This window comes from Glossina fuscipes, unplaced genomic scaffold (genome assembly GCF_014805625.2).
Source record: "Glossina fuscipes isolate IAEA_lab_2018 unplaced genomic scaffold, Yale_Gfus_2 61546, whole genome shotgun sequence".
In the NCBI taxonomy this organism is placed as follows: Eukaryota; Metazoa; Arthropoda; class Insecta; order Diptera; family Glossinidae; genus Glossina; species Glossina fuscipes.
Genome location: NW_024003757.1, coordinates 1,110,078 through 1,124,109, shown reverse-complemented (window position 1 = coordinate 1,124,109; position 14,032 = coordinate 1,110,078). Strand labels below are relative to the sequence as shown.

The window sequence follows — 14,032 nt, the reverse complement described above, 5'->3', positions numbered from 1 at the left end:
AAAAAGGGATATTAAAACTAATTCGCAACGTTTTTTACTAGCTAACTCTTATAACAGACAATTTCGTGTAATTTTGAAACTGCAAATAACAATGGGAATAATGCAAATCAAAATGACTTTCTAGAAATAACACACCAATGTTTGTTATGATTACTACATTGAATAACTTTATTTTATTACCTGTTTACTGCAGATCTTAGTTACGAATTTCTTATATCAAGTTTTTTTGCATTGTATAAATCTAAAAAAGACTTAACCCTACAGTCTTTAATAATCGCCCACGGATATATCAAGAAAGTTGTCCAAAGTATCTTCGTTACGGGTGGTATCAATACTTCGCAGATATTGAAAAGCTTCGTCAATTCCATCAACATAATATGAAAAGTTATCAGTGACTGAATTTTGACAACAATCACTTATGGGAACAGTGGAAGCGTGATACTGCTTTGAGGAAGATATCGAAGTTGATGTTGAAAGCTGGGTCGGGTATGCAGTGTTTATCGTATATAAGCCTGGTGTAACAGTAACACATGTAGCTGACGATGGTTGAACTAATTGTTCGACAATAACGTTTTTCCCTCGTTCCTGAGTTAATTTTAGCTGCATTTGGCTGGTGGATTCGCTAATTGTTTTAGGAAAATCAGAATCGAATTTCCGCCTTTCCACTTCTGCAAAACTTTGGGATGTGAGCAAATTATTGTATGCAGGAGCATTTTCGTCGCCAGCGTACGGCTTTACAGGAAAAGAGCAACAAGAAAAATATGAAAACTCTTTTAATTATATTGCAAGCTTTTATTCTCAATTCTTATTTTTAAAAATCGTAGAGTTGCCTGCCTGTATTAAGAGGGAGAATATACATGCTATGGACATATATCATCATAATGTTATATGAACCCGAAAATAAATACAAACAAACAAAGCGCCTTCCCTACAAAGGAACTCTATGAGCACACGCTTATTTAAAAATATGTTACACGATAGCAATAGATTTAACTTACGCAACTGTAAGGTTGTTTCGGTGATGCTTCATTGTCCATGGTGTGATTAATGATGTAATCAAATGCGGTTGGTTTCAACTGATGAATATCTGCTAGATCGGCCATTTGAGAGGTGCTTATAATAATTGTTCCAAAAGTGTAGTCTTGGCCTTGTTCATTATATTGCTTTTGCTTCGCTTCCGAAGTTTCATGAACCGGCTTGTTGATTAAACCGGCTATGAATACATCATTTTCGTGGCAGTCAATTTCGGCTTGCTGCTGATGATTCTGCGGAAAAGTCGGTGTTAAGAAACAATCCTTTTTATTTGTATTAGCTGTAGTGATAGAGTTTCCATCCCCATTCTGTCGAGCATCCACAATATCAAAAATAATTCTATCTCTTTCATTGCATTGGTTTGCATAATTATTCTCGCAAAAATATGTGGACAGCATCGAACGTTGCATATCATTGAGTTTTAGCGATTTGTTAGTGATACTATTGTTATTTTTGTTGATAGTCCTTAATATTGACTTCCTATTGCGTATACGTTTACGATCGCATTTTTTCGGATCTACAGCTAATTCCCAATAGCCACCTTTGCCTTTATCATCTTTATTTCGACCAATTTTGCGAAAGCAGGGATGCAATGACAAGTTGTGACGAATTGAATTCTGAAAAAAACAACATCAAAGCACGATACAAAAGGACATGTTAATTGCTTCTTTTCAACTCTACACTTTATTTACATTCCACTTTTTCCGAACACGGAAGAAAGCAAATTTCAACTCTATCCAAGCACATATTTGCTGCAGAGTAACGCGCCGTCCGTTTTCCAGCATAGCCATTCCAATAATATGGGAATAGTTAAAAGGAGGTTTTTCATTAGCATCGTTTTGGTAGGCATTTGCTGATTGTTGGTAAATTTCAAGATCCCTACATAGAATAAAAACAAGATATTACGACTTGTTAATTCTGAATATTTTTACACTAAGTTGTAATAAGTATAATCTACTTCAATTTATAAATTTTGGAATTAAGGCGTCAATAACCTAAAAAACTTCAAATCTTGAGTTTATGCATAGATAGAATCACATTTGCGAGACCCTTCGATTCTATTTAGATAGCTTAGGATTTTAAAGTTTCGCATAGAATCAGTACTAAAACCGTTGTAATAGAGTTAAATACAAATTATTTAATTCACATATTAAGATTCAATTAGATTAAATGACTACAACATTCTTTATCGTGCAGATACGATCTTGTACCATTATGTACCTTCTGTACATCACACGCAAACACAGACTGCGCATCTAATCCTATTACACTGAACACAAAATGTGCCCTTCAGATATATTCCGTGTGTGAATTCATCGAATGATGTGACGTAAGCAAATAAGTTTCCATCGATTTACATGAAAATGCATATGTACATTCTTTATATCAGTTTGGCAACTGACGCGGGCGAGATGGTACGCTTTTGTTAATTTTATTGCTTAAAATTGTCTTGTTTTCGTTTTATACGTGTTTAAAGCAGGGTATTTGTAAAAGTATAAAAGGATTGAATGTGTAAAGTGTAAGAATTACATTAATTACATTAAAACTTTTGTGATTTTCATTTTGGTTCTTGCGATTAGCACTTGTGATCGCAATAGTAAATTCCTTTCGAGTCTTTTCTAGTTTTTTTCTTTTGAGTTTTTTTTATTTTCTTCTTGTGGTGTGAATAGCTTTTCTCTTGGCTTGTTTACCGCTGCTTCAGTAGTGTAGATTTTACGTGTAATTTAAGAGGAAATTTACGAGAAAATTTTTATGATTTCTATTCTCCCTTTTTTTTCGTGCTGCCAGTTTGGTTTTGCTTTCTCTTGTTCTTTTGCTCTCTTGCCAGAGTGACAACGTAACGGAGAAGTTTAATTAAATTTCTTAAATTTGTTAGATAAACTTAGTGTTGTGGATTCTTTTGAATTTTTTTCTTTTTTATTCTAATGTTGACTTGACATGGAGTGCTTATATACACCATGTCGCGCAAAAAAAGGCCCGGAACTGGATAGATCCAGTTCCGGGCCTTTTTCGTTTCTTGTTGGCTCTGCGAGCGCTTTGGTCATGCAAAGTATGCCGGTATTCTCGGCCGTGCTGCTGACGCAGTCGCTGACCCTTCCAAAGGCTTAAGATGGTCATGTCCTGACTGTAGCCAGCAGGACATTGATTTTTACAAACTTTTCACGGAGATGCATGGTTTCTCGGAATTGAGTAGAAATCCCGGCTCCTTGTGGGAGAAGTTTGAACTAATTAAGTCTAGGTTTGATGAGTGCCGTTTTATTGAGCACCCATCGTTGGTACAAGTTACCGCTCCCTCTAACTCTAAAAGGAACAGTAATGTTTCGGATATTGCTGAGTCGGTTGGTAATGAAATAGTTACAAACAAGCCGGCAAGTCTTTCCGTTTTAAGCTACGCTGAAGTTTCAAGGGTATATCCGCCCAGGGCCGCCACTCACTCTAATCAAGCGCCATCGCTTAAAAATAATAAAGAGAAATAAATCATCCTCTCCCCCTGGCTGTTCAAATGTGAACGCTGGTCATCAGACTGGGCAAGTCGCACAAGCGGCTGGTGCAAGGGTGATAACGCCATCTATATTCTCCCCAACTCTAAACTCCCCAACCGTGAACCCCCTCCTGTTCCAAGTAATGACATTTGCTCGACGGCAGTTCCTCCCAGAAAAGCAATATTTGTGTCAAGACTGGCACTTGAAAAATCGGTGGATAACATAAAAAGTTATCTGGCGGCGAAAGTCTTATCAGTCAACTTAAAGCGCGTTAGCATTTTCAAAATGGCTCCTTCTCAATCTAGGGCAATCTCCTATTTTAAAATATTAGTTTCGACTGAAAACATGTGATATGTTGTTAAGCAAACCACTGTGGCCAGTAGGATCCTTAATTAAGGAATTTATCCCTCGAGTTCGTCCCTGTAATACCAAAGCAATAGTCTTGTCGCCTTCAAAAAACTAAATGTGTCTTCAGGCCCATTATCTTTCTTATGTCAAAATGTTAGGGGCCTAAATTCAAAAATTCGTTCTACTTCTAAATTCAGTGAGCACGGAGTTTTTCTGTTTGGCCTTCACCAAAATTTGGCTATAACCCCGTCTTCATTCGTCGGAACTTTTTAACAATTTTTTCCAAGTCTTCAGAAAGGATCGAGTGAATCGAATTGGTGGTGGTATATTAATTGCCATATATGCGTCAGTCGTGTCCAATTCAATAGAATTTCTCACTTCTCCTGACGTTGAATTTGTCGCCATTCGTGCGATAATGCCTAGGAAACAGCTATTTGTAACCTGCTCCTATATTCCCCCAAATTCTGATATCTCCATTTACAAGAAACACGCTGCCCTCATTTGTGATGTTGCCAAGCGGTCTAGACTTAACAATTTGGTCGTTGTATTGGATGATTTCAACTTGCCTCAAGTCACTTGGTGTAACAGTGATAATTCTGGCTATTTGATTCCTACTTCAACGTCTGATAGGGCTGTTGTGTTCTTTAGTGAATTGTTTGATCATAATTTGAGTCAATATAATCGTAACCCTAATTGTAAAGGTAAACTGATTGATCTCTGCTTTGCCAATTTTCCCGAGATTTACGTAAATCGTTGTCCATCTTTTAGTTTACCTGAAGACCCTTATCATCCATCAATGTGCATTTCCTTTCAACCTATTATTATTATTATTATTATTTATTTCGCCACAAAAATAAATTCTAAGACTAAATTCTTAAAAGCACTAGCATCTAAGGCTATCGGCTTTTATTAAAAACCCTACCGCACTTGAGATTCGAACCCACGACCATTGACTTGCTAGTCGAGATTCCTCCCCTTCGGCTACTCAGATGATGGTTCGTTGAACTGCCTTAATGTGCCAAATCAAACTTTTTTAAATAAATGTTATGATTTTCATATAATCAATATTGTATTGCTACAACATCGTCTTTCACATATAAGGCTTGGTTTCTCAACCGGAAGTACTGAAAGCGTATTGTCATCGTTCTACAATACATTAAATCTAGCTATTGTGGCATCTGCTCCGATCAAGCAGTGCCGACCTCGAAGCAGGTGTACCCCCTGGTTTAATAAGACAATTAAATATTAAAAGAATAGAAAAAATACGCTATTCAAAAAATATTCGAAAAATGGCTCTGCGCTCGATTATTTCGCTTACTCGGTGGCGAGACACAGATTTAACTCCCTCAACCACCATCATTACTGCAGATACCTTCAGTTCATTAAATCTCTCTGTTTTCTAATCCTATATATTTTTTTAAATTTAACTCTAAAAAAAAATTTCCACATATCCCTCTCATATTTCTTTTAAGGGCTCTGATTCCTCGGATGATTTTGAAATCTCAAACCTGTTTGCTGAGTATTTCCGGCGAAACTTTTCGATTGCTAATTTCGATTTATTAGCAAACTATCCATATCCTATAACTAACTCGGTTTCAATTCTTAACTTGGTAATTTCGGAAGATGACGTTTTTAAAGGGTTGAGTTGTCTAAACTATGGTTGTGCGCCAGGACCTTATGGAATTCCATCATGTGTACTTAAAGCTTGCGCTGTCGAGTTATATGGTGTTATCTCTAAGATTTTTAACTGGTCTTTAAATTTGGGTGTGTTCCCTGTGTGTTGGAAGAGTAGTTTCCTTACTCCCATTCACAAAAGTGGAAGTAGACGACTTGTTGAGAACTACGGAGGCATAGCCAAGTTGAGCATCTTGCCTAAGCTGTTTGAGCGAATTGTGACTCAGCATTTGGCACTTGCCATTAATTCGTATATTTCTCCACAACAGCATAGCTTTCAGAAAGGTCGATCTACAGTCACCAAATTATTAGAGTTTACTTGTCATGTTTTCAAGACTTTTTCTAGTGGCTCTCGCACAGATGTAACATACACTGATTTAAGCAAAGCGTTTGATATGGTTAACCATAACTTAATTATCTTTAAACTCGAAGCCTCTGGCTTCCCTTTCTATTTAGTGAAATGGATAAGCCCTTATCTGCACAATAGATCCTTCAGGGTTTTGTTCAACTTCATCACCTCGGATGAATTCCCTGTTATATCTGGCCTACCTCAAGGAAGTTACTTAGGTCCAATTTTATTTAGTTTATACATTAATGATCTCCCATCGGTGGTTAATTCCAGCCAGATCTTAATGTATGCTGATGATGTGAAACTGTTTTCCTCCTTCTCTGTTGAATCGCAATCACACCAGCTTCAAGGTGACTTGGATAATTTTATTGCTGTTTAAAGTTCATTAAAGCAACATTGCTTAATACGAGCGATTTATCTATGCCTTACTTAAACTCGCTTTTGTCCTTAAAAATTCGTTATGATTCGAAAATGAATTATTGTTAATTATTATCGGTTGCCAAGTTTATGCATGTTTGCGATGGCTTAGGGGTTCATCTGCAATTTGGTCCTGTACCGGTTGTAAGTGTGGCTCTATGCTGGTTGTGTACATGCTTTTTTTCTTTTTTTTCCTTCTTATTTGTTTTATTGTACTTCTACTAAGTTGTATTATTAATTTAATATAAGTTTTGCTTTAAGTGCCAACTGAACTCAACTCTTATTTGTTTAGTTGACTTTCATGTATAAGTCGAATTAAAATAAATAAATAAATAAATAAATATTGATGCTGTGAAGCCAACAAATGCTGATTACGAAAAGCGTAATTTCTCTTTGTTATTTCCCCCAAAAATGGTTCAGAGCCGTAACAAGCGATGAAAACCTTATGCCATTTAGGCGGATTTATGATATCTATGGTAAAACCAAACGCTCCCGTTGTGGATACTATCTCATTGACCAAGGTTACCAACTACGACGGATGTAACTGAGCAGCTTATTAGAGTAAAGAGTTTTTTGGTATGGTGGGAAATTCTCACTATACTATAATGGGGAATTTTGCTCGCTTCCGCAAAATTTATCAAATATTACTTCAGTGTTGCCGCTTCGATCCTGGTGGTGCTACGTGTTTTCACCTCGAAGCGTAGCACGATATGACTCTCGATTACTTATAAGAGTTAAGGTAATAATTAAAATGCTAGTGTTTATTTTTAATTGTTATTGCTTAAGCTCACATGCTAATCTAAACAAGCTATACTAATATAACTGAAAATTGTTACATCCATCACCGAAGGATGAGGGGTATATCCATACTAAACAACTTTGCAACGCCCAGAAGGAAACATCAGACACCCCACGAAATAATGTATATATATTCTTGATCAGCGGCAAATTATAAATCGACTTAGGATATTCATCTGTGTATTTGTCCGTCTATACTTATTCCGATTTTATGATATGTGTTGTAAAAGTGAGGTTCTCCAGCGATAAGGAACTCATCAATCGTCAAATTTGGTGCAGGTATGTAGCGATTCAATAAATTCTTATTGGATCTTTCCCGAAAATCTCGGAAAGGAGGAAACTTCTAACTTAACTTGTCACTTCTCTGCAGGCTGACTCTGTGCTCTTATCATCGAATCTCAGTTACCTCTATGACCCAATATAACAGTGTATCCTGTAGTCTAAGCCCACTGCCATATATTCTAACAATTGAGTGAACGTAGAATAGAGCATTTCTCGACGGGTCTAATTCGGATAAAGGTTAATTTATAATGCGCAATAACACGCTCTTTGTAAAAAGGATTAATCTTGATATCCAATTTACTTTTTTTTGTCGAGTTAAAGCAATTAAGAACATTATAGCCGAGCAAGGGCGACCATAAGATAATCTACGCCATTTCGCAGAGTATGGTTATTCACTCGTTTTGATAATAGTATACCAAAAATTCACACTTTTTTTTTACATTATTTTCATGCATTCATTACACGGCGGGATTCAAATTTGGAAAACTTGATATAGTTCCTACAAATTTTATCATTTTTAAGTTTCCACCACAATTTATTTTTAAAATAAATTAAATTAGAAATTAGACTTTCTCTCCATATCAGGGTTTGCATTTCATGATAATCTTTATGTATGATATGGTCTTAAAAATAGACCTATGTGATCCAATTTCCCTACCTTTCCATTTTTTACTGTATCGCTGCTGTGGACCAATTTTCATCATAAAGTATTAAAAATGAAACCTTTTTATGAAGGGCTTACTATTCATGAGAAATCTTATACATAGGTCGCCCCAAGAAATAGACCAATGAGATTCAAATTCGTTCACTTCATTTTTATGCCAAATTACTATGATGAACAAATTTTCGTCATAAAACATTAACATTTAGGCCTTTATGGCATATCAGGATATGCATTTGCTAAGAATCCTTATATACGGTGGTATAAAAAAAAGAGATCTGAGTGGTCCAAAGTCACTAAGGTCGGTTTCTTTAGCAATTTACTATTGTAAATTACTTTTCCCTATAAAATATTGAAAATTATAGCTTGTCGTTATATAAAGATTCAGTTTTCGTAGGAGCGGTTACACGAAGGAAGTTCAAAAAGTTAATTTTTATTAGCAGTTTGGAATTCCGAAGTACTATTACTACGAGTTTTGTAGAAAAAATTTGAAAATTGTAATTTGTTTCCATATAACAACTTCCCAAATGTGTTTTTACTTGCGAAGCGATTGGAAAAGTGAATCGATGCGGACCGTTTTCAACAGCGTTCGTTCGTTCGTGAAAGCACGCTAGTATACTAAATTTCTTCAACATACTTCAAAAGTTGAGACATGTAGGTTAAACACAAAAATACATCGAAAGACTTCAGACGGGCTGGCAAACTTGGACCGATGCAAAAAGTAATTGTAAATCGATAGGTATAATAAAGGATGACTCTATCTTAAGTTCTTCTGGGTGTTCGTCCACTCAAATTTAATATACTCTGCATCAGAAGTGGTATGCGGTATTAAAATTGGTCAAATTGGGTGAAAAAATTAGATGGAAAGCAAGCGTAATAAAAGGTTAGCCAACGTTTTCATTTCTCCTATCCACAATTACGTGGAATCATTATTTTAGCTGATAGAGTATCTGCAACCGGATCATGGTCACATATGTTTAAGTAATCAAAAAAAGTAAAAATACCGTATTCTAGCTACAATTTCGCAAACCATTAGGTGCTCGAAATTTATGTGTTAGAGAAAATTCATTTCGCGAAACGACGGTTTAAAACAGCATGGGTGCTCCGTCTACTGCTAAGGGTATCAGAAATTGAGGATTGTAATGTAGAACGTCTGATTGCATTGGTTTTCTAATTCTGTTAAACGCGTCTTCCCAAGCTATAGTCCATTTAAACGATATGTTTTTCTTTAGCAAGTTATTAATAGGAAATAAGACTATGATCAAATGTGAAAAAAACCCCGTACTATCGTAGTCCACTAGACGAGCTACCGCTCGAACTTCGTCTGTATTAAGCGTTCTTTTGTATGGCGCCTATTTTGTATGGAGTCAACCTTTTGCTACAATATGTGCATTTTATGTTAGCCAAACAAATAACAACTGTATTCCGTTTGATCCAATAAGAACTTCATTTTCCCAAATTAACTCTCATGTTGCATTCGGGGAATTACAGTTTGTTTAACCATGTTACTAATTTATTCCCTCGAACTCGTGTATATTGACTTCCTTGTTCTGACAGTTCCATTGCTACAGCTATACTTAACGCCTTATCCACAGTGTTTATTACTGAGTTCAATTGGTTCCGTAGAGCCGAATTCAGCTAGAAGCCAATATTAGATTGAATAGACCATTTGTGCAATATACTATAATATAAAATTTACTATAAAATTTTACTAAAATTTTACTATAAAATTTTCTACAGATTTTTCTTTTTGCTCGTTCCGCAAATGCAATTTGCATTTCTCCACAATTTTTAGTATTTCTCGCTCATAGTAATCACAAATGTATTTAGTGATGTCTTTCTACAAAAGTTTTGTTGAAGTCTTTGCTGTTACGTTATGGTTAAAAATATACGCTTTTACTCATATAATGCCTTCGCAACCAAAAATCATTAAAGCCATACCATAACGTTCCACCCATTTCGATCAAGAAAACTGAAATTACACTGAAAGTCTTAATTTGCAAGCATAATAGAAAAACGGATATTTTAATGTATTTATTTGTTTTTTTTTTAAGGTTATGCAGGAACGTTCTATTTCCTTGCACGCGCATATATGTACTGGTATTTAAAAAAATTTTCTTTTGTCGCTAATTTTTGAGATTTTTGACAAGATTTGGTATGTGCTTTCACTAACGGGCGAACGCTATTGAAAATGGTTCGGATCAATGCACTTTTTCGATTACTTCCCAATGTAATGACTTATTTTGAAAATTAAAGAGGGACACACAAGCTTAGATCGACGAAAATTTTTAAAGCTAAAATATTCGTTATTTTAATTATTTTAAGTGAGGTTTTGGAATAGGTCCATTAAATTAAAAAGTAAGACCAGAGGTCTGAATTGTTATAGAGTAATTTTATAACTAACTGAAATTATTGCAATAAAACATATATAGCATGTATGTTTATTTCATTTGACGATATATGTGCAAATAAATGAAAATCTAAAGTTATATTTCTACAAGTGAGGACACTGTACAGGTGTTGCGTAGACTAACTCACCTTTTGACCTTGTTTAAGAATACTTCGAAACGTTCAATTGGCGTGGGTCGTTTCGCTTCCTTTTGATGATTTAATATTTCAGTCTCTTCCCGATTTTTTCGGTTAACCCATGCACCACTTAAGCTTCCGTTACTTAAATCGCATTTTTTTACTGGGCACTGAAACTGACAAAATTGTCTTCCAGTTTCTTGCGGCATATATTGGGAGTTCTTAGAAATCTGGCCTTGAGATTTGTTTTTGATTTCTTCAGCTTCATCTAAAGGCATGTTAACCAAAGTAATTGGTTGGTTACGTAACTCGGTGAGCCATGTTAAACTAGTTAAATCTTTCTCTTCTTCGTCCTCTTTTTCATCGTCTTTCTGGTCACATTTATACTCTTCTTTATTCACAAGTTCCTCAAGATGGATAAGAAGGTGACCTTCTTCAGCGTGGCCGGCAGAAACATCCTCAAGATTGGTGACAGTAAAAGTTACACTGCACTCATTACCATCAACTTTACAGCGTTCGTCACAATCTGACTGATGCATTGCAGTTGTGGTTGAAAATGTTGCACTTAAAAAGAATTCCTGATGATTAACACTTTGAATGATTTTTGATGTGCCTGTTGCCATTGTTAACTAAAAATTTTAAATTATAAATGATGTTAATAATAATAATAATAAGTAAGAAAATTAAATTCGGTCGGGGCCCAATCTTTTATATATCTTTTGTCGTAGAGGCATGTCGGCGTTGTGGGCGTATTCTTTGAAGAGTTGGACTAAATTCTTTTTCAAATTTGTCGGCGATATCTTCATTTTCGCTAGCGGGAAAATGTTTACCACAAATACTACAAAGCTGCGCATACAGACAGATGGACAGACGGACATGGAGACACGTTTAAGTGCATTCAAAATAAGAGACTGCCCAAAAATTTGTTTACGTTATGGGGTTTTTAAAACTTCTTTCAGTGCGTTATAAAGGTATTAAAAACAATTAAATTATAATACGCTATAATATTGTGTACGCGTGATCAATTTTTGCCATTTTGTGCAAAACTGCTACAGCGAAGAAATATTCCAAAGAATATGCGCTCAAATTTAGTTGCTACAGAGTATGAGTAAAAAGCAAAAACCCAATTTTTCATTCTCTTTGAAAAATAGAGGTTATCTCAGTTTACGTGATGCTGTGGGCGTGCCCTTCCACCAATTTGCCTCATTTTCAATGCCAACCTGCGTGCAAGAACTTTCATTTCTTCTGCCAAATTTGAAGTCGATAGCTTCATTTTTGCAGCCAAAAGAAAGTTTAAAACGGACATTACATAGACGGTCAGACGGAAATGCTTAGATTGATTTCGGATTTGATAAGAATGTGTATATTTTGTGGAGTCTCTGATGCTTCCTTCTGGGCGTATATAATAATTTTTATAATTATAGTAATGATAATAATAATAATCTATAATAACATGTATATATATTATTATTATTATTCAGAACGGCAACTCTCTTCAAGCGCTGTGGTCATATTTTTCTCTTTGTGAAAAAATTTTTGCAAAATATTCTTCTATTTAATTTCTTTATTGCGTTATACGTTTTTAAAAGTTTTCAAACTTATTAAAATTTATTGAACTTTTTGTGTGTTTATTGCGAAAACTGTTCATCGCGGATACCGTACGTATTTTCCTTTAAATACATTAAAAAAAAAAAAAAAAATTAAAAATATCTGACATTTTATTCAGTAGTTTCCCAAACCTTTTAAAGTGAGTGGTTATTTCACAAATAATAAACAATAGACAACAATAAGTCATAATGGCCCCGGGGCCGCCAGATAAAAACTCAAATAGATTTCATCTATTAGGTGACACATTCCCCCAAAGAAAAAAAAGTAAAAATTCCGATTTTCCGGTGTTGCCAATCAGTGATATAAGTCCTATTGATAAAAAATATATTGTTAGTTCTTCAACCGATGCTAGAATAACAATTTCCTAAATTAGCCCTTTTGCTATAAAAAAAGCTCTAGATAACATTACAACATACATCGACTCCATCTCGATTCTACGCGATGGGAATTTACTGGTCCTCGCTGGGAAACCGCGCGCAACCGAAAAGCTCATAAAGGCCAAATCTTTAGCTAATCTATGTGCTATTTCAGCTGAACTACATGAGAAACTTAACTCGGTTGGAGGCGTAATTTATGCCCCTTGCTTAAAGCATGTGCCGGAAGATGAAACTGTCCGCGAAATGGGCAATCAAGGAGTGACTGAAGTATATTAATTCACCAAACTGAATGATGACGGAAAAACACGCTCTCCTACAGGAAGGATTATTTTAACTTTTGATCGATATCGATTACCGCGAACATTTGATGTGGCGTGGTATAAATATAAAGTAGAACTATACATCCCAAGTCCTATGAGATGTTAAAATTGCCAACGCCTGGGTCATACGGCAAAAAGATGCACTAGTGCTGTAGTCATCCTCCACATGCTGAAAGCTGTACCCGTAGTTTCTGTATAAATTGCAATGATCAACACTCAGCGTTAGACAAACAATGCCCACGTTTTGTACAGATGCGTGAAATACTAAAAGTCAAAACAGAAAATTACTGGAGCATGGGCGAAGCGCGACCCACATACCGGGAAAGAAATCCATCTGTAGCCCATGGAATTGGCAAAACTAATACCTACGCTGCTTTTGCCTCGCAAATCGAGCCTAGTAAGACTTTAACTCCAACTGCTTCCAATGAAAAACCTGTTCCACCATTTATACCAAAAATTAACCAAAATTTATATTTTAACCAAAAATTATATTGCGAAACCAGTTACATCCACCGCCAAAGATAATATTGAAAAAATCAAGACAACAGCAAATATTGAAAAAATTAAAACAACAACACTTATCATAAAATCTAATAAACTAAATTCCTCAGAATCACCAGCTCTCAACTTTAGCCAACAAATTACAAGTTCTAATGAATCCAATCTTTCATCCCTTAATCAACTTTCAGTTTCAAATTATTCACGTGCGCCCACTCGTTGCACTTCAAATGTACGCAACCTCCTAAGAACATATTATTCGCGCAAAATTCCTATAGCGATCTTTTCGACGGAGACGCTGACATGTCAACTTAATCCACCTACCACTCCGTTTAGATGTCACTATAATTAAATAAAGTATTTAAAATTCTACAATGAAACATTTAGGGGCTTATTAATAATTTTGATGAACTCCGTACATTTATAAGTGATTTGATTTAAACTTTTATATCTCTTCAAGAAGCCCTTTTTAGAAGCTCTTTTAATCCTATTCCACCCAAATCATATACTGGATACTTCACAAAAGCTGTTCAAAATTCATATTCCAAATAAGGAGTGTAAAATCAAGTATCCCTCACAAGCGCGTAAATTTATGCTCATACATACAAGCCGTAGCGATGCAAATAACCTAAAACATAAAATTTACAGTGCTTTAGCTC

At 35.3% G+C, this 14,032-nt stretch overlaps 1 protein-coding gene across 1 annotated transcript in view; it reads right to left on the bottom strand.

Moving 5' to 3' along the window:
• Positions 1 to 267: 267 nt before the first annotated feature.
• Positions 268 to 14,032, bottom strand: part of LOC119643721 — a 54,022-nt gene continuing 40,257 nt past the window's right edge. The window contains exons 2-5 of the mRNA XM_038043152.1: positions 10,583 to 11,199; positions 1,725 to 1,911; positions 999 to 1,649; positions 268 to 732 (exon numbers count right to left, since the gene is read on the bottom strand). Of these exons, the coding sequence (XP_037899080.1) occupies positions 268 to 732; positions 999 to 1,649; positions 1,725 to 1,911; positions 10,583 to 11,193 (1,914 nt within the window). The 5' untranslated portion in view covers positions 11,194 to 11,199. The remainder of the gene's footprint in view (positions 733 to 998; positions 1,650 to 1,724; positions 1,912 to 10,582; positions 11,200 to 14,032) is intronic.